Source organism: Gossypium hirsutum, chromosome D10 (assembly GCF_007990345.1).
Source record: "Gossypium hirsutum isolate 1008001.06 chromosome D10, Gossypium_hirsutum_v2.1, whole genome shotgun sequence".
NCBI classification, from domain to species: domain Eukaryota; kingdom Viridiplantae; phylum Streptophyta; class Magnoliopsida; order Malvales; family Malvaceae; genus Gossypium; species Gossypium hirsutum.
In genome coordinates, this window is record NC_053446.1 from 4,205,171 (window position 1) to 4,226,096 (window position 20,926).

At 32.1% G+C, this 20,926-nt stretch overlaps 2 protein-coding genes across 2 annotated transcripts; both read right to left on the bottom strand.

Annotated features, from left to right (window-relative positions):
* Positions 1-22: 22 nt before the first annotated feature.
* Positions 23-3,003, bottom strand: LOC107916457 (pentatricopeptide repeat-containing protein At2g35130). The gene is made up of 8 exons (XM_016845761.2): positions 2,853-3,003; positions 2,448-2,638; positions 2,125-2,357; positions 1,784-2,033; positions 1,558-1,703; positions 1,232-1,437; positions 1,007-1,131; positions 23-769 (listed from the first exon to the last, which is right to left on the bottom strand). Coding segments are annotated over exons 1-8 (1,737 nt in total). The 5' UTR covers positions 2,855-3,003; the 3' UTR covers positions 23-185.
* Positions 3,004-3,346: 343 nt separating this feature from the next.
* LOC107916459 (proteasome subunit alpha type-2-A) lies at positions 3,347-7,036 on the bottom strand. The gene is made up of 11 exons (XM_016845763.2): positions 6,778-7,036; positions 6,601-6,677; positions 6,388-6,452; positions 5,887-5,933; positions 5,609-5,684; positions 5,310-5,377; positions 4,728-4,797; positions 4,551-4,636; positions 4,100-4,162; positions 3,881-3,946; positions 3,347-3,576 (listed from the first exon to the last, which is right to left on the bottom strand). Exons 1-11 carry the CDS (start codon positions 6,816-6,818, stop codon positions 3,528-3,530), a joined length of 708 nt encoding a protein of 235 aa, XP_016701252.1. The 5' UTR covers positions 6,819-7,036; the 3' UTR covers positions 3,347-3,527.
* Between the last annotated feature and the right edge of the window lie 13,890 nt (positions 7,037-20,926).

A 20,926-nucleotide genomic window follows, 5' to 3' on the forward strand; every position in this document is an offset into this window, starting at 1 on the left:
CTCTCTTGAACTCTATGCCATCTTACTAAAAACTTGGCTATATGTTAGCTATATGCAGGCAATGTCTATCTGCTACTTACACATTGCATGAAAATCTAATTTCAGTTTGTTACACATATATACAACAATTTACTCCACAGTCAAACACATATATGGGTGTGATCTCCTTACAAGGAAGTATCTGGTCAAATCGGCAAGACGGTCTTCATGTCCTTATGCATTGTTCTAATCACGGTCGTGACCTGCTCAATTTGATCTTCACTAGAACATGCAGAGAGAAGTACCTTGGCAGTTCCTCCATCAGGGTAACAGCCAGCGTCGATCATTTCCTCAAAAATTTCTAAGCATCTTTGATATAGTTTCTTCCTAGAGTAGGCTCCGAGCCGTGAAGTCCAGGTTACCACATCAGGTGTCAAATTCTTGGCAGGAAGTGACTGGAACAACTCTTCCATTCTGTTGAAATATCCTGCCCGGCCGTAAACATTGATCAAAATGTTGTATGTACTAATGTCAGCTTCATAAGGTCCTTTTTCCATTGCAACCAAAACTTTCTCCATGTTTTCGAATTGACCTAACTTGCCATACAGATTTAACATACTGTTTAGGACAAAGGTGTCCGGTTGAAGTCCAGATTCCTGTATTTGGTTCACAATATTCTCGCACTTAGCTATATTCCCGACTCTAGAGTAGGCAGAGAGAAGTAGCATGTGAGATTTCATTGTCGGCGTTATTCCTAGCTTCTTCATCTCTTCAAATACCGATTCAGCATCTGAAATATATATATGGTGAGATATTTACAGTCAAGCTGCATTGAGGTGATATTATGTTGGACAAGAGAAATATCATATGCTAACTAATATGACTCCAATAGTTCTTGAAAAGCATGCAAGTGATGATGATATATGTTTTCTTGGGAAAAAAACTTCCCCAGTTTGGTCCGATAACACTAATAACAATAGTTATTTCTGCATATCGGAATGCAAGGTAACTCCTTAGAAATATTTACCCTCGTAAAGGCCAGCTCTACCATAGGCATCAACCATGATATTAAATGAAGCTCTGTCTGGTTCACATCCCATGTGTTGCATGAGTGAAAATACTTCTGCCGCACCATAAGGATAACCTGCACGACTGTTAGGGACAAGAGAGTCAACAAAGCTCTGCATGGACCTGGAACAGAAGCACTATAAAATTATTGATAGGGAAGTATATAATGATAAGGGATTTGAACCTGTAAGCTTCCATGAGCGCATTGTAAGCATACACGTCAGGCTCATGACCGGCTTCTTGAAGCTGCTCGAAAATCTCTTCAGCCTTTTCGCAGAGTCCCTCCCTAGCAAAAGCATTCACCAGAGCAGTGTATGTGCATATATTTGGTTTACACTTTTGACTTCTCATTTCATCAAATAATTTCAAGGCCATATAGGATTTACTTGCCTGCACAGCAAATTAGCATGTATGAACCTTCAAATTAAGTTTCAGCAACAAATCATCCAAGTGAGGGCAATGATTATCAAAGAACCCCAATAGTTTGGGATCGGGATAAATTTAATTCACCTTCCCATATAAGTTGATCATCAGTGTGTAAGTTTCGGTATTCAGTTGGCATCCGTCTCTCTTCATCCTCTGAAAAACTTCTATAGCCTTTTGGGAGTTTCCTCCCTTCATCAACCCGTCAATATAAGCATTGTAAACAGTTGCACCTGAACAGAAAATCTTTTATGTAACACTACTCAACATCAAAGATTACACTTTGATAAGACTATAAGAGAGGCAGACATACTTGGGGAGAGACCATACTTTCTCATCTCGGCAAACACAGCCTCAGCTTTTTGTTTTAGCCCGGCTGTACAGTAGGCCTTGACAAGAAGGGCATAAGTATCTTCAGTTGGTACGCATCGAGCTTCGAGAAGTTCCAAGTACTTAGATTCCACCTTCTTGTATAAAGATTTCTGTCCATAAGCATCTATGAGCAAATTGAAGCACATAACATCCAGCTGAAAGGAACTCCTCTGCAATATCCACTCACAAAGCTGTAGAAACAATAGCAAATCAGCAAATAAATGGCGTACAAGTTGAATTATCATACATTCATCGATAAGGCTAATGGTAATTGTTTCTAACCAGCACAATAGGATCCCATTTTTTGTTTAACCGAAGTTGAACAGCTACATTGATAAGATCATCCCAAGTAGAATGAGAGGGAGAAAGATTATCAAGTGAACCCCAAACTCTATCAGCATCAACCTCCTGTTGAAGAAAATCCAGAATCTGTTGAGCAATGGGGCTCAAAACAGGGAAAACTCCATCCACAAAACCAGAACCATACTTCCATCCTTGTCCTCTTAAAGAACCACCTATAAACGAACAAGATTGAAGCCATAAAAGCTATTCAAAAACTGACAGATTCTACTACTATAAAGCACATATAAAATATGACTATTTACATCGTTTCCTGGACAGTTTTTTGTGATGAAAGGTCCTCAATTTTCCACGTTTGTCGATATAAACACCATCACGTTTCCACTTCTCAATAGCTACATCACTTGAAGAAGAATTCTTTGCCATCCATTTGAAACTCGGCTTATTGCTTCTTGGTTGAATGTAAACATGGTTGAGCGTGTTTCCAACAACAAACCTAAAAAAGGGTATTGTTCCTTACTTACGTTAGTGTAATATAATGGTAATTGAAAGTTGAAAACCCCAGTTTGGAAAAGAAAACAAAGGCCTCACAAACCAGTAACTTTTAGAGATAATTCGAAAACAGTAATATGAAAAACTGCCCCCAGAAAGTCAGAAATTGATATAAAAATGGAAATGCCAGTTTGGTAAAGCTAAGAATTGAACTTAACATGAATTCGACGAGGAGGAGCTTGCAGTTTGAAAGATTGAGAGTTGAGAATTTCCTTCAAGAAGATAACGTGGCAGAGAGAATGACAAATAATAATACAGACAAAGATATTAAAAATATCTTGCAATAAGGCACTGAATGACTGCTAAAGGTGGTCCAGGAACACCAAACTGTAAAGACCGGCATCAATAGAAGAGTTTTAAACTCTATTAACGGTAAATTAAATAATTTTATTCCTTTCAGTAATTTCTGACATTGTTCCATGTTCTTAGGGTGCCTTCCTTTTGATACAACTCTAAAGAAATTAATGACAATCAAAGAGAAATTTGTGTAAAAAAAATTTAATTCAGCGACAGACAGGATGAAAATTCTTTTTCTCATTGGATATCATTTTTTCTCTTTTATCGTACAGGCTAAAAACCTAAAAAAAAAAAGAGAAAAAAGGTTCGCATAAATTCAAAGTTAAATTATCTCGAAAGTGATTGTATAGACCAATTGAAGTAAACCCAAATTTTATAACTCATTCGATTACAGTTCTAGCATCATGCAGACATTGGTGAAGTTTTGTGTTCAATTCCAGTGATGAACTAACAACATTTGACCGAATTGGAAAGTCTCAAAACAAATGTTACATAAAAATAAACACTTGTAGATAAGTCTGGAATAAGAAGACAAGTTACTCCACTTCAGCCAAATAATCATCAATTTCAGCTGGGGTAAGCACCCTGCAAGACAACATGCACAACAAGAGTCATTCAGCCGCCAGAAAACCAACAATTTCATGATTAAAAAAAGAAGCAGAAACAATCATTTTTTAAAATCAGAAATAAAACTGAATGGACAAAAACTGTAATTGCAACATGCAAGATATTGGTGCTGATTGCAAGTAAAACAGCGCCGCTTTCAGAATTGCATTTCACAAGGAACACTTTTGGCACTTCCTAAAGCCAAAAGGTCATTTTTCGCATCAGCATAACGCCACCATAAAGTTTAAGTGAGAAGGGTGAAAGGGTTAAAGCAGGAGCTTGCCTGAATTTTCTGTCAGTTCCAATAATCCCAATTTCAATATTTTTCCCTGAGATTTGTCCTTCAAATCTGCAAAATTGAGAAACGGTTTGTAAGATTAGTATAGATGCACCACACAATAGACTACCTTAGACCAACATTTTCTTCCAAGGTTCTAAACATACAGATTATAGATCTTCCTGAACTGATAAGCAGGTGGAAGAAATTTAAAAATTGACTTACCCCTCTTTGAGAGTCAAAATAGCAGTATGCACAGCATCATCAAGTTCCATATCATCAGTGTATCTACAAAAAAGGACAATAATCGATTGCATTTGCAGTGTTTCAACGGCAATGAAATGTAAAGTAAAAGAAAGTCCAACTCAATTCTCGAAATGATGCATAGCTATAGTACAGTCCTTTGCTGAATAAAATGTCGTGCTAGCTATACCATTCCCTAATCATGCAATGATTGCCTGTCATCTAAAAGGAAGACTCCCATTATAAACTCATTGAGCATCAGTGACAAAATTGAATGCCGTAACCATCTATATGAAGGTTACAAGAAAAGTTAAGACTACTACTAATGGTTATACCACCATCAGTTCCATCACTGGTAGAATATAACATAAGGGAGGACACTTCAGTTGATTTAGTTCTGAATACTATAAACACTAGAATCAATGGCAGGTACCTCTTTTCAAGAAATGTTTTTGCATTAGAGACATTCTTCCCCATTGCTGAGGCTTTCCATGAGAAATACGAGCCAGATGGATCCACCTAGCAAAAAGTTACAGATTCATACCGATGAAAGCACATAAAACATTCTATGCAATGCCTCAAAGAATCCAATATTAGCTATGAGCAATACCTGATACAATTGTGGACCATTGTCGTCATATCCAGCAACTAGTAGAGATACACCAAAAGGCCTTACACCACTACAAAGAAAATGATGCGTCAAAGTTAACTATTAAGTCCAAGGGATTGCAAGAGTTTCAGTTTCAGTTTTTTATCTAATTCAAATCAAACCAAAATGTAGCACCAAGGTATGCAAAAAAGGTAATGAACTATAACGTGCTATTTTCTCAAAAAAAACTTCATTCAAATCTTTCACTTTCAGCCCATACATGAGGCAGAATCATAAGGCCAAAATTAAATTTGAAGGAAACTTGATCTCAAAGGACAACAGTTTTAAGGAGAAGAAATTATATTAGACTCGAGCTACTTTCTTTTTGGCCAAATAAAACTACTTTTCCCCCTAACCACTAGCTAACATGAAGAAAAACACAGCCTGAATTTGACCGAAAAGAGACTACCAAACAACTCAAGCTCTTTGATATAATTCTGAAAGGAGAAGTAAAAAGGTATGGATTATAGTTTTTATGTTTATGTTTATTTTATTATTACTTTTTTTTTTTTTTGTGCATGTGTGGAAGGACATATTTCTTACCCAGACTGAGTGAACTCCTGCATAACAGCTGCAGTTTCCCTTACAAGTTGTGTTACTGGAATTGGTTCCTGCAAACAAAATTGGCACATATTAGAAAACCAGGCAAGGTAGAAGAACACATAAATTTTTATGTTGAAACTAGGAAGTAAAGTTATTGAATAAAATTTATAAAGACTAATGTGACCAACAGATCATGATTGCAAGTTTACAACCATAATGTGATTTGATATTAATTTTTCCTAGATGCGAGGTGAAGTAGTACAATAAGTAAATTAATTATTATTAAGAGCCAAACATACCTTATACAACCTATGGTATTGTTCTGCTTGCTTCCTACTTTTCCGAACCAAAACTCGAAAATCAGGACCCATGCCACTGAAGAACAGTAACACAATATAAGGATGAAAAAGATGTAAGTGTCAAAAAATAGACAAGTTACATCAGCAGAAACTAACAAGATTAAAAGTTTAAAACACATAAGTTATATCAGCAATCTGTGAATCAGATTCTATATAACCCATACCAAAAGAACTAATGAAATTAGCTTTCAATATGATTGAAGACATGAAAAGCAAACCTGTAAACAACTCCAATATTTGGAGTCAGACACTGTATTTTCTGAACCTGAAATCAAACAGCAAACAACCACATTTCGCATTGATTAATAACCGTTCATCAGCTTGGAAGCAGCACTACAAAAATGGTTGAGGCAATATAGTTGTCGGTCATTTTCTTTTGGTATGACCAATGTATCATTCTTGTCTGTTTTACAGTCCATGAAGACTAATACTTTTGAGATTCATGATTGCTCCTCCCAACAACAATTTTATCTCCAGGGTTTGAACTTGAGTTCTCTCCCTAGAGTGCAATATGCCTTACTATTACACCCACGCACCCAACTCTTGGCGGTAGTTGTCAGTCATTTTCATTCTTCAATTAACATGCAAAGTTACTCTCTCATATTTTCTAAAAGGTAATAGATTAAAACAGCAAAAATGAAGTTGTCTAAAAATCCAAAAGTAAAGAAAAAAAATACAGATGGAAAGGCCAAGTATATTGTAAGAAACAAACTACTCACAGATGTTTCATCAACCAAGATTGAAGGCAACTTCTTCTCGGTAGCAATTACAACCCCATTAGCAGCTGTAATTTAAAACCCATCGTCAAATTAAGCCCAATGTATTAATTTACAAGCATAAATATTTAACCAGTTAGCCACTATTTCACTAGTTGTAAAACCCTAAACCGATCACTTAAAAAACAAAAAATAAATAAATTTGAAAAAAAAAACCTTTGATTCCAAGAGATGTTTGACCCGAACCGACAGCCGTCAAGGCGTGCTCGATCTGAACTAGCTTTCCCGAAGGACTGTTCGAAAGCACAAAAGAGAAAAAAAATTGTTAATTCAAAAATTAGTTCTAAATTCAATTCATTAATGAAGTTAGTACGATAAGGAAGGGATTATTACCTGAAAGTTGTGAGAGAAAATGAATACTGACTGTCACCCATGGTATGAGAACTTCAAAAATCTGAACAAATGAAGATTGTAAAGAAAGAAAAGTGATATACTTTGGGGGTGTTTGTGAATGGAACGAAACAAAGGACAGCTTCTTGTGTATTTGTTTGAAGATGGTATATAGATCGAAAAAGGTTTCTTGTTGGGGAAGAAGGTTAGGCTTTAGAGAGATGGGTTGGGCTTAGCTAACTGAAATAAAGATTTGAGCCATGGAAGGCCGTTGGATCAACCCAATGCCTTTTTAAAACAGAACTAAAAAGAAAAGAGTAAACTACGTAGTTGCCCACTTCACTTTTAGAGTGCTTTCAATTTGGTCACTCAAAATGAAATCCTTACAATTTCGACATCCAAATTTTAAGATACTTTCATTTTAGTCACTCGAGTGTTAAATCTATAATGTCAGTTAACTATATATGCCACATCATGTTTACACTTTCATTTTAATCACCCAACTTCTATTTCGTTTTTATTTTGGTCACATAAAAATATCTTTTTTAAGTATTGATATGGGGTAAAAAAATCAAGGACTAAAGTGAAAAAATAATAGAAACTAAAAATGTACAAATTTTTTCAAATTGTACCTATTTATCCCATTACCAAAAAATCTATTTTTTTATATTGAAAATTTAAATTTCAAAACATTAAAATAAATTAAATAGATTTTTGAAAAAAAGTATCCCTTTATAATACCAACTGATTTGTTATTATAAATTTGAAATTAATTAATTTAATCTTCTCCTAAATTTTAAATTTTAAATTTATGTTTCTAAATTATCTTTAATGAAATTAACTCAAATAATTCATATTTAATGTTTCAAAATGAAAGCACTCTAAAAATTAAGTACTAACTAAATAATTTACTCAAAAAAAACCTACATGCTATTTTTTTTACACGTAGGGTGTTGAGTAAATCGATGAAATATGCTAAATTCTTTTAGTATTTAAGTAAATATTTTTTTTATATTTACCAGGATATGTTATTTTTTAAGAGAGAAATAAAAACATGCCATATAATTTTCAAGACAACGGTAATTTTCCCCCACCGATCATAATTTCAATGGCTATACTCCAACAGCCATATTTTTTTTTACTATATAAATCCCTCCAAACTTCATTCTTTTCAATTCAAACTTATTTCTATTATCTCAATTCCCAATTCTCTCGATAATTTCGTTTTAAATCTTTCTCTGAATCCTATTCTCTTTGATTTTATTTTATTCCTTATCATTTGTAAAATGGTAAATCAATTTATTTATTTGGATGACAAGCACATCTCCGGCGTAATAAGAAAATATTATTTAATTATTTAATTTTAATTAGTTAATTATTATGTTGTTAACATTATTAATTTTTTATATTTATATACTCAGGTCGAATATCAAATTTTGGAGATATGCATACACAGTTTAAGTGTGAGTGCATCGGCTGTCATTCATAAACACTTGCGAGATGCGATATTCCTATATGTGGCTCGCATGCTTAGGGGGACTAAATTGGATCCTTTACTTATTAGTGTTTTGGTGGAATGATGGAGACTAAAGACACACACATTTCATCTTCCCCCACTTATCGGTTATATGTTGACAACCTCTGCCGGCCAATTCGTATTTCATCTTTTCTACACCGCACAACAACTCCTTCTCGCTGGAAATCTTGTTGCTCCCAACTCTGCCACAGGTTATAGTAACGAGCTCATCATCTTTGGTGGAGACAAATAAAACGAATTACTTGATTATACTGGAATGCTCTTGTGTTTTTTGCTATGACTATTATCTTAAACTTCTATATGAGTTTTATAAAGCATCCTCCTCTGATGAGGTGAAACTCATTGTTGCATAATCACTACCAACTGGGCATCCGGTTATACTTCATCCCTTGACAACATAACCTTTGTAAACTTAAAGCCCTAGATACACTTCAACTCGTGACCGTATAATCAGTGTCAACTAGGACATTGAGTTGCAATGCAATCCCAACTTCTCGGGTGATAGCTCCATCCTTAGGTGGCAGATAAAATTTGTAGGTTACCGTGCTCCATGGCATCACCGTATATTCAAACATACCTTAATCATGTCTATCTCAAACATAAACAAAAATAAATATATAAAGTTCTAATTTCCGACCACAAAATAATAATAATTTTTAACAAAGTAAAAGCCAGTCTTCAACTCTCTTTCTAAAAACAATGTATCCCGATAAATATAAAAAAATAACTTATTTACTTAAATATTAAAAAAATTCAACGTATTCCATTAATTTACTCGAGGGTGTCACGAGCAAACAATTGTTTTTCTATGTTTTGGTTGGTTTTTTTTTCAATTTAATCCATCATAATTTAAAATAATTAATTCTGTCAACTTTTAAAGTACAAAGTTACCTATTCAAACCAACCTAACATTGGGCAGTTTAGTTGATTAGGTTAATTAACAAATTTATTTGGAATATTTAAATATATGAGACATGTAACACCCTTATACCATGTTTGACTTAAGGAACCTGATATAAGAATATTATATTTGGTGTCAAATTAATTCTTGGCTAATTACTAATATATTTGAATATAAAAATGGACACTTGGAACATGCTTAATATTTTTCCTAAGTACATGTCATTCTATTCAAATTTTGAAAACATACATTGTTGTTGCTTAAAGATGTGATGAGATGAAAGCTTGCAATCTCAAATTCAACTCTTCAAAAAAATTTTATGTATCTAATCTGCGCACGGAAACAAACCGTACACTAAGTATACACCCAGTGGTATTACTATAATTCAAATACTTAAGGTAAAAACAATATATATATACACATTAAATCTTACCACTATTTTACCTTTAATAAATCATTAATGCATTTAAACTTTAATTTTATTTTAATAATATGTATTTTAAATAGCTTCTCTTCATTTTAACTTATATATCTTCTTACTATACCAATATCCATTTCATACATTTCATCAATAACCATTTCATAAAATCATTATTTCATATATTTCATTTTCACATCTCAATTCAATGTCTCATTTCAAATCAATTTAGTTCAATTCAAATCGCTTTTAATTTCCAATCAATATACCTTCAAATATTCACATAATTCATAATTCAATATCATTTCTTACTTCAATTCTTTTATTTTCCCCCTATTAACATAACTCGGACTTTGGCGGATACACGGATCCAACCAAACACACCAGTACGGCACCCAGTGCCTCATCAGATAGTTCGAAGCAATAATTGACACCTAGTATCTCATCGGCCAAGCCAAAGTAAGTTGGTACCCAGTACCTCATCGAATCTATCCGAAGTAACAGTATGACACCCAATGTCTCATCAACTCAAGGTCGAAGTATCCCTGAACACTTCCAATCATATGGCATGCCAACTATATCCGACTCAGCCCGACTAGTTAATAGGGTATTCAAATCTTTTTTCTATTTCAAATTCATTTTCTATTCAATCACAATTCAATTCAAATTCACTTTCCACTTTCTAATCAATACACAATTCAATACCAATACATATTTCAGATATTCACATATAATCATACTGCGATTCAATTCAAACCACTTTTCAATCAATACACAATTCACATATTCACACATAATCATAATTTAATTCACTTTTATTCAATTCATACTTTTAATTCATTTTCCAATCAAATTCAAATCACTAATTATTTTTCAATCAATATACATTTCAAATACTCACGTATTTTCTTCATTCAAATCAATTTGATTCAATTCAAATCACTTTTAATTTCCAATTTGTTCACATTCAACTTCAATAGCCATAAACATTTTTGAATCAATTTCATTTAAATCAATATTATCATTTCAATTGCTTACCTAATTTTACTTACCATGTATTTTAATTAAAATATAACAATTAATAATAAATAGATTTGAATTATAGTAATACAAACCGTGATTCTCGTGTCTACTCCTCGTCCACTTTTTCTTTTCCTTTCTTCGTGGATGCCTCGGGTGCGATATTAGCTACGAAAAATTAGGATAATTTTCATAATCATTAATAAAATATTAATTTATGTCTAATATTTAAATTTTCCTATTCAATTTCTACCGTAAATTCAATTTGGTCCTAATTAAATTCACTTACTTTCCTATCTTAATTCATACTTTATTTCTACTCAAATTTCAACCAAACTTAGACATAACTATCTAAATTTCATCATAAATACCTAATTTCGAAATTCTTGAAATTTAGTCCCTACTATGCAAAACTTATAGCTTACTTTACAATTTACTCCTTTAGTCAATTCTAACTAAAATTTTTATCAATTAAACCACTAATTCATCAATTTGTTCAACATGAATTATATTCAAAAACCTAAAAATTTCCAAAACTTTAACTTGATTTCAACAAAACTTTGTTCCAAAGCTTCTAAAACATCAAAATTAAGTAAAAAGGACTTAATTAACTTACTAATTAAAGCTTTAAGCTTCAAAACCCTAATTTTTCCTTTTCTTTTCTTCTTTCCTTTCCCCTGTTTCGAATTGCTCTCTGTTTCTTTTCTTCTTTGTTTTGTTTCTTTCTTCTTCTTCTTTTTTTATCTCATATATATATTAGTTAACAATAATAATATAATATAATATAATATAATAAATATCTATTTACTTAAAAAGTAAATAAATAAATATATTACAAATGTACAAATACTATTATTACATTTGTATATTTTTATCACCATACACTTGACTTTAATTTAATCCAATTCATAATATGAGATTTATAATAAATTAATTTAGTAATAAATATCTTTAGTTTAAAATATAAGTAAATAAATAATTATACTACAAATGTTTACATATATTTATTATACATGTGTTTTATCATCATCATACACTTGTCTTTATTTTATTAATTATAATATAATTATTATAATTTAACATAATTAAATTTATAACTAATTTATTTTTTTATATTAATTAAACAAATAAAAATATTAGATTTTTGTTTTGTTTGCCGCCTCAACTAATGTAAAATGGCTTATTTGTCATTTTGGTCCTTTTTATTTTCTTTTAATCTATAGTTTAGTTTTTACCCTTTATTCACTTTAGTCCTTTTTACTAATTACTCTTAATTAAGCTAAAGTCACCTAATTAGAACCTAATTAGGCACACCACTAGTCTCATAAATATTTCTAATAATTATTTAGGAACTCATTTCACTAATTCGGAGGCCCGATATTGCACTTTTCTGATGCCCGTGAATTTTGAGTCATTACAAGACATCTTTATAGTTATTGGAAATTTGAAATTAGTTTTTTTTAATCTTGAGATAATTAATTTTTATATTCTTTATTTAAAATTTTTGATCCATTCATGTGGCAATTATTAAAAAAGGTAAATTAATTTTTTTATCCCTCAACGTTTATAATTATTGTTAATTTGGTTTTTACTATTTAAAAGTATATAAAAATTGTTTAAATTTCTTTAAAAAGATTAGAACCAAAATCAAATTAACACGATGTGTAAATGTAAAGAGCTAAATTTTTTTATATAATGACAAATTTAGCTTATAACATTTACCTTTTTTGCCATCAAGGGATTACTTTGGCCCTTAGCCTTCAAAATTTAGTCAATCTGTTTTTTACAGAAAAAGTTAATTGAATTGTTAGAATTTTAATGGCATAGACATGATAGTATGCATGACAGTTCACATGTACTTCATCGCTGACATTGATAATTAAAAAAAAACCTTTTATGAGCTTCTTTAAAATTTTAAATGTTTTTATGTTTTTATGTTTTTTTTTTAATTTTTATGGAGTACATGTGGACTACCATTGAGTTGCCACATTAGTACTGTTAAAAATTCAACATTTCAATCAACTTTTTCATTAAAAAAAAGTTATTTAACTAGAATTTAAAAGTTGAGGGCTAAAGTGACAAAATGGGTAAATGTTAAGGACTAAATTTATCATTATGCCTAAACTGATTAGAGTCAGGACTAAATTGACATAATGTATAAACATTGTTAACTAAATTTATTGTTGTTGATATGGAGTTGATTGATTCACCCCCCCCCCCCGTTTAGGATAGGACAAACAATCAATGATTTTGGTTGCCAGATCATGGAGAAAGTAAGGTATGGGGGATAAGATTGATGGCCCCTCTGATGAGAAATTTTTATATTTGTATATGTATAACAATTATCCCTAGTCGAAGAAAAGATTATAAAGTGACTTTATCCAAGACAAAAGTATAAGCGAAGAAGCCTATGTGTTGTATTCTAATTTTTTTTTTTAGAAAAAAATTATGCACATTCCTTAAGAGTCTAGCAACGATTTTGCTATTAACTTATTAAGTAATATCCACTTTGGGGTGTCTACTTTATAACTTTGTAAAATTTAACTGAGTGCATTGAGAGGCTAGTAGTTTTTCTGCTATTGACTTGATGAATAGTTTCTACTTTAGAGTGTTTGCTTTATAACTTTGTAAAATTTAGCTAAGTGCCTTAAAAGGCTAGTAATGTTTTAGCTATGGACTTAGCGAACAATTTTCACTTTGAGGTGTTTACTTTATAACTTTGTAAATTTTAGCTAAGTACCTCAAGTGGTTAACAATTTTTTTGCTATTAACGTAACAAGCAATTTTCACTTTGGAATGTCTTTTTTTTATAACTTTGTAAAACATAGCTAAGTGCCTTAAGAGGTTAGCAATTTTCTACTATTAACTTAGCGAGCTTGAGAGGTGATGTCAAGCTAAAAAAGGCAATATTGAGCATGAAAAGGCAATGTTGAGCTTGATACCCCAAAATCTTATTAGGAGGCCCATTGATCACATCCCCATATCGTATGCCTTCTAAACAATTACGTAATCATTATTAGAGACCTATATGAATAGATAATAAAAAAAAGAGAGGAAGGGGGGTTCTTCAACTTTTTATTCTCATGTGCATCTTTCTCCTATCTTCTTTATGAGAGAACAAAATTTCTCTATGGTCTGAAAACTAAAATCATTAGTTTTTCGACCTATCTTAAACAAGTTGAATCGATCAATTTCGCTACCAACTAAACCTTGCATAAACAATTTTTTTTGGTAAAAGAAAAACCACAGGTTACATGGACATATTCATAGCTAGATTATCTCTAGCGTTTCCTTCTTATAAAATTCCTTGGATATCTATAGGGGTTTCATCAAACATGAGCAATTCTTCATCATACGAGAGTGCCATTTTTGCTAATGCATCAACAAACTTGTTATCTTCCTTAGGGACATATCTTAGCAACCACTTTTCTTCCTTAGCTAGGACCAGTTGAATTCTCTTGATTAACTTAGAGGTCAGGCCTTCAAGCTTTCTATCGCTTATGGCTATAACGATCTCTAGGTTTTCAAATTGGATGACGACTTTATCATATCCTTGTTTTTGCAGTATAAGTTTTTCGTCCAATATACTCTAAAGCTCAACAACAATGACCGAACACTTTCCCAAGAAGCGGTTGTAGCCCAATACCCAATTTCCTTTCCCATCACATATAACTCCCCCTACAACAGAAAAAACCAGAACCAGAATTAACAGCACCATCAATATTAAGGGAAAAACACATACCTGATTCCGCACTTCCAGATGTTTATTGCATTCACATTATCAAAGCTTCACTATGGATAGAAGAATGTTGTTTCGCCCAACAATAAGAGACCTTAATAATTTCCTCCGGTCTCATTGATTTCCCTTGGAATATGAATAAGTTGCGGTTCTTCCAAATGCGTCGCAGAATTAAACCAAAGAAGCAAGCCCAAGTTGAATCATTTATGTTATTATCCGAATGATCTTTCAAATTTGAAAGTAACCACTCCACATTATTTCCCTCAAAGAATCGTCTAATTTGATTAAGAGGAATGACTTGAGTCTAAATGTAACACCCCTAACCCAAATCTGTTACCAGAACAGGGTTACAGAGCATTACCAAAATTTACAGATTGATTTTCAAACGTTTCATTTCATCAGGCATTCATATTTGAAACCAATCAAAATTAAAACATTAATGAGCCAATGTTGGCCAAAATTAACTTATACATGCCATTATAACTAGAATCAAATCATCCAAAATTACCGGTAGAACCAATGGATAGTGTGATATATCTCTGACAATCTTCCAACCCAATTGAGCTTTCGATAATTTGTAAGGTAAATAACAAAAATACGTAAGCAATGGATGCTTAGTAAGCTCGTGTAGTCTTTAATCATATTAGTTCATTTAAAATATGAAATCTATACATATCAAGAATAATCCAATTATTAATACCATAGTACTCATGAAGCTATATTCATCAACTCACAAGGTGAATAAATTCACAGTATCACTTACATATTATCCCAAGCTTAGTAGGACTTTATATAACTTTAACTATTCATAATTTCTTTATTTTTCATTTTCATTTCTTTACTTTCCACACTTATTCCATATGCGTGATACACAAGTCATAAACATATCATTCAATCATAGTCACAAGCTAGTGCATTTAACTAAAGCCTTTTCCAAATTGATCACATGATAAGTCATTTCATAAGAAATTGCATAATTTAAACCATACCACTTTTTCATGAACACTAGCATATTTTCCTTCAAATACTTATCAATTCAATGTTTCCATTAAATAATCATATTACTATTCAACCAATAGCTTGGCACTTGCCTAAGCATGAAGCAATAACACTGGCTAGTGTACTTGCACACATTACATATAAACTCATCATGCATAATTTTCTTGTATCAATATATTAAAGATAATCATACATTTACATGTCATGATACATATCATTCTATTATCGTTTCTTTATAGGTATATATCATTCATTTTATTATTTTGATATTTCATGTACCATCATTTTCATGAATTTCATGTACATACCGGTAATAGTTCATTTCAAACTCATGTTATCTCACTTCAGAACTTTACCCGTTATATCATTTAAATATTAATGGTTACATTTATTTTAGATCAATACCAATAATAATCTATAAATCTTTCAATTCAACCACATAAGGCTTTTACCATTTCTTTCTGTATCGAAAAACGACTTACGGATATGAGTACATCGTTTTCAGAAGCCCGAAGGCTGAACTTAAGCTTATGAGAGCTAAACAGTTAGTAAACACGAAAGTCCGCAATAAATGCTGAACTTCGGTTTACTTGGGTAATTTTCTGTCAATTCATCCTTTACATTTGTAATGCCATAACCCAGTTATGGTCTTATCCGTCAATTCATCCTTTTGCACAGAACGATTGTACTCAATCCCGCGTTCAATCCAAACTGGGTATTAAATTTGATAATATATTTCCAATAATAATTCAATTCCATGTTTTCTATTACCTTTATTATTTTCCATATTTATCCAGTTGAATTTCTCAAAAATTCGATAGATTTTTAGAGGTACACTTTTAGTGTACAAATTCGGGTCCGCCAATTCATATGCATGTGCACACATTTCCATTTCAGAGAGCACACTCCCGCGAACCTTATCCTTACAGCGAGATTACCAGTCCAGGCTAAATCCCCTATAATATAAACTCATAAAGTATTGTCGGGATTACCAGTCCAGGCTAAATCCCCTGCAATGACAATTGCTCTAATGAGCTTGGATCTGAATTACCAGTCCAAGCTAAATTCAGACCCTAATTCGGATTACCTGTCCAGGCTAAATCCATTTTCCACATATTCTTCGGGAGGGCTATATCAGGATAGGATCACCCGTCCGGGCTGGATCATTTTTACCGTCAATTCCTTTTTAGAGATCCATCGAATTTTCCTTCCATTCAATCGGGATTTATTTTCTCTTTTCATCAAGAATATCCATACTTCATCAATTATCATGCAATAAACATCCAAATCATATTCACATCAAGAAAAATATATTTCAAGCATTTAAGAATATAATTCAAGTTACATGAACTTACCGGGCTAAATTGTAGAAATACCAAAATTTAGGGACATTTTGGTAATTTTCCATTTTCCTCGAATTTTCACCCAATCTTGATCTAAATTAATATTTCACTCAATTTATAATAAAATAATTCATTTCATACAATTTGGTCATTTTTGACATTTTTACAAAATTACCCTTAAAATTTCACTTTTATTCAATTTAGTCCCCGAATCTAAAACATGTAAATTAGCTATTTTAAAATAAACTCATATCAGCTGAATATTCACATATATTTTTCCTCCTACTCCACTCTATTCCACATCCTTGATATATACATAATACCACTATTTACTTGTTTACTCATAACAAGCTGTTCACTTGAGTCATAGTCACTAAATTAATTATATATTAAGCTAAAAAACTTCAAATTGAGATCCAAAATTTTTTCTGAAATTAGACTCACATATATTATTACCATAAAATTTTCAGAATTTTTGGTTTAGCCAATAAGTACAGTTTATTCTTTAAAATTTCCCATGTTTCACTGTTTGACAGTTTCGACCCCTCTTCACTAAAAATTAATTATCTCTTGGTACAGAATTCAGAAGATGTTACCATTTATTTATATTGAAAATAGACTCATTAATTATTTTAAAAATATAAATTTAAGCCTCTAATTATTTTTATTAAATTTTTTATGATTTTCCAAAGTCAGAACAGGGGAACTCGAATTCATTCTGACCTTGTCTCACAAAATTTATTATATCTCATGATTTACAACTTTATTGCTTACACCGTTTCTTCTATGAGAAACTAGACTCAATATGATTTAATTTCGTGTTTTATTAATCCTCTAATTCAATTTCCACAATTTATGGTGATTTTTCAAATTTAATCTACTGCTGCTGTCCAAAACTGTTTTAATGCAAAATATTGATTACTAAGTTTATAACACTTTTTATTCCCTTTCTCTATAATATTTCCCATCACTTTCTCTTATTTTCCTTCACTAATATATCAAAAACATAAGACCTTATATAAGAAAACTCTACTATAACATCATTTCCATACTTTTTCAATAATATCACACTTAAAAAAATATGTTGAAATCTTGATGTTCTTACCTTGTCCTATTGGTTTCAACCTTTAACTTGATTTTCTCTCTCCTCCAGCTTCTATTACTTGAATCTAACTTGATATTCTAGCTCCCCATAGCCTTCTTGTTATTTTTCTCTCTTGATGGCTAAGGAAATTCTTTTGATTTCTAGGTGAAAATGATAAATTTTTGGTGGAATGACCAAATTGTAAAGAAAGCAAAACTTTCTTTCTTTCACTCTTCTTCTCACGTTAATGCATGGAAAAATGGTGGGATGGTGGCTTTTCATATTTCTTTCCACATATATATACTATATAATAAAATAATAAAATATCATTTAAAAATCAAATTAAACTAATATTTATTTATTTAATTAATCTAAAATATCTCCAACATCATCATTATCTTCTAGATTTCTCCCTCTTCTGAATGACCATTTTGCCCTTTATTATTTTTTAAAATTCTATCATTGAGTCATCACTCAATTTGGTAAAATTACAATTTAGTCCCTCATAATTCTTCACCTATCCAATTTGGTCCTAATTCATCCATTTTCCTTAGTTTCTAGATTATTCCACCCTTAAAATATTTACACATTTGGTCCTTTAACTTTTTCATATTTACACTTTAACCCTTAAAATTTTGAATATTTACTCTTAGGCAACAAAACTTTTCTCACTTTTGCGATTTAATTCTTTCTTGAATTAATATGTCATAATATACTTCCCAATGTTGACATAACTCAAAATTACCTTTTTTATCACTTTATTTTCTTATTTTACTATGTCAGTGATATTATCTTACTTTCCTTACTGTAGAAATTTTTAGGTATTACACCAAATATCCCTTGCCCAAGGGCAATCCCTAAGCATAAGTATCCTCAGTGTTATGCACACAAAGTTGACATGATTCATCTTGTACAATTCCCCTTCGAGCCCTTTCAGAGTTAGTTAGCAATCTCTGTTTCAAAATTAACGAAATGAATTGTCTAACTCTTTGAGGGCCAGGTAGTTTCCAAACGATATTTCAATTAGCATCATTCGAATGCCAGGACTCCTCCTTGAGCATCCGATGAGCGCTTTTAACTGAGAAGGTTCTTGTCGTCATCCTAGACCAAGAAAGAGTATCCAAACCTGCTGAGTCCATGGGAGGGGGAACGCTTGTAATACACTAGACGATTTCTTCTGGTAACCAAACTTGAAATATATCCAGGTTTCAAGCACCAGTCCCCAATACTATCTCATGCACTTTACAACCAGTACAAATATTCACATGTCCAGGAACATAGTTAAGCAAAAGTCCTACATCAGGAACCCAAGAATCCTCCCAAACGCCTATTACCCATTGACCAAATCATATTGTTAAGCAATAAAGGCTAAACCTTGGCAACAAATTTCCATATAAATGAGCATATACTTCTCACAATACATTCCATCAAACCTTCACCAACTCCATACTTTGCTATGAGGATTTTGACCCATAAGGCTTTAGTTTTAATGATAAGACTATAGCCAATCTTTATTATAAAAGCTTTATTCTGATCACTCAAATGACAAAACCCGAGACCTCCATATGATCTAGGCTGAAAAATAGTATCCCAACTAACTAGAGTCATTTTCTTTCTCCAATCAAAAGCACCCCAGATGAACTGCATTGTAATTTTTTTGATTGAATCACAAATACCTTTTGTAACTAGAATAGACTGCATAAGATAATTCGGGATAGTTAGAAGAACAGTTTGAGCTAAAGTGACACTCCTTGCCAAAGAAAATTTTTTGGTATCCTAGCTAAATAAACGACTACAGACTCTTTCTACTAGAAAATCTAGAGTGCTTTTAATCACTTGTTTGTGAAAAAGAAGAACCCCTAGATATTGTCCTAGATCATTAACTTCTTGAAAGCCAATGATGTTATTGATACCTTCCCTTAAATCTTCCTTAACACTAGTAGAGAATAAAACGTTGGTATTTCTAATATTAACCTTGTGACCCGAGATCTTACAGAAATTACAGATAAAATTCTCGAGGAGACCACTGTGATTCAAATAAGCTTTACTGAAAATCACTAAGTCATCTACAAAAAATAAGTGAGAGAGATTCGGTCCTATACGCAACAAATGAATAAGGCTCTATTCTCATGAAAAAATAGTCGATTGGAAACAATGACCCAACCACTCCATGTAAAGGATAAAAAGGTAAGGGGATAGTGGACATCATTGTCGGGTTCCCTTTGTAGGCTTGAATTTCGAAGTTGGAACTCCATTCCACAATACCTATATGGTAGACATCGAACTAACATTTATAATAACTTGAATTAAATAGGAGGGAATACATGTTACTTTAAGTGATGCTTCTACAAAATCTCACCGCACTCTGTCATAGGCTTTCTCCAAGTTGATCTTGACCGCCATTCATTGGAGGTTCTTCCTTGTTCTCATAAAGTGTAAGACTTATTGTGCAGTAACAATATTATCAATGGTGCTCCTTCCTACAATGAATCTCGCTTGCTCTTGACCTATAATCTTTGGGAAAATACTTTTAAACCTGTTATCAATGACCTTCATGACTAGCTTATATAACACAGAGCAGAGGCTAATGGGTCTGAATTGCGATAAGTTTTCAGGATTGGAAACCTTGGAAATTAGGACAATAAGAGTATTTTTAACTCCGAGTCTATGGTCTCACTTTCAAATATCTTCCTAACCCATTCGCAAATAACTCTTCCTAAATTATCCCACTGATCCTCAAAGAACAAAGTATGAAAACTGTCGCTACCTGGGGCTTTCAGTGAAGCCATGTTAAAAAGAGTAGTTTTGATTTCTTCATTTGAAACAGCTCTCCCAAGGAAATCAATATCTTTAGAATCATGTCGTGGAAAGCCATTAGGAGGAAATTTTCCAACAGCTCTAGAACCTCTCTATACAGATTCTGAAAGAACTTAACTGCTTTGGATTTAAGAATCTCAAGCTAAAAAATCCACTCACTGCTTGAATTACACAGAACAGTTATCCTATTGAGGTTTCGTCTTTGGATAGTGCGTTTGTGAAAGAATTTGGTATTGCGATCCCCAAAATTTAGCCACTCACATCTCTATTTCTGTCTCCATAGCATCTTTTCGT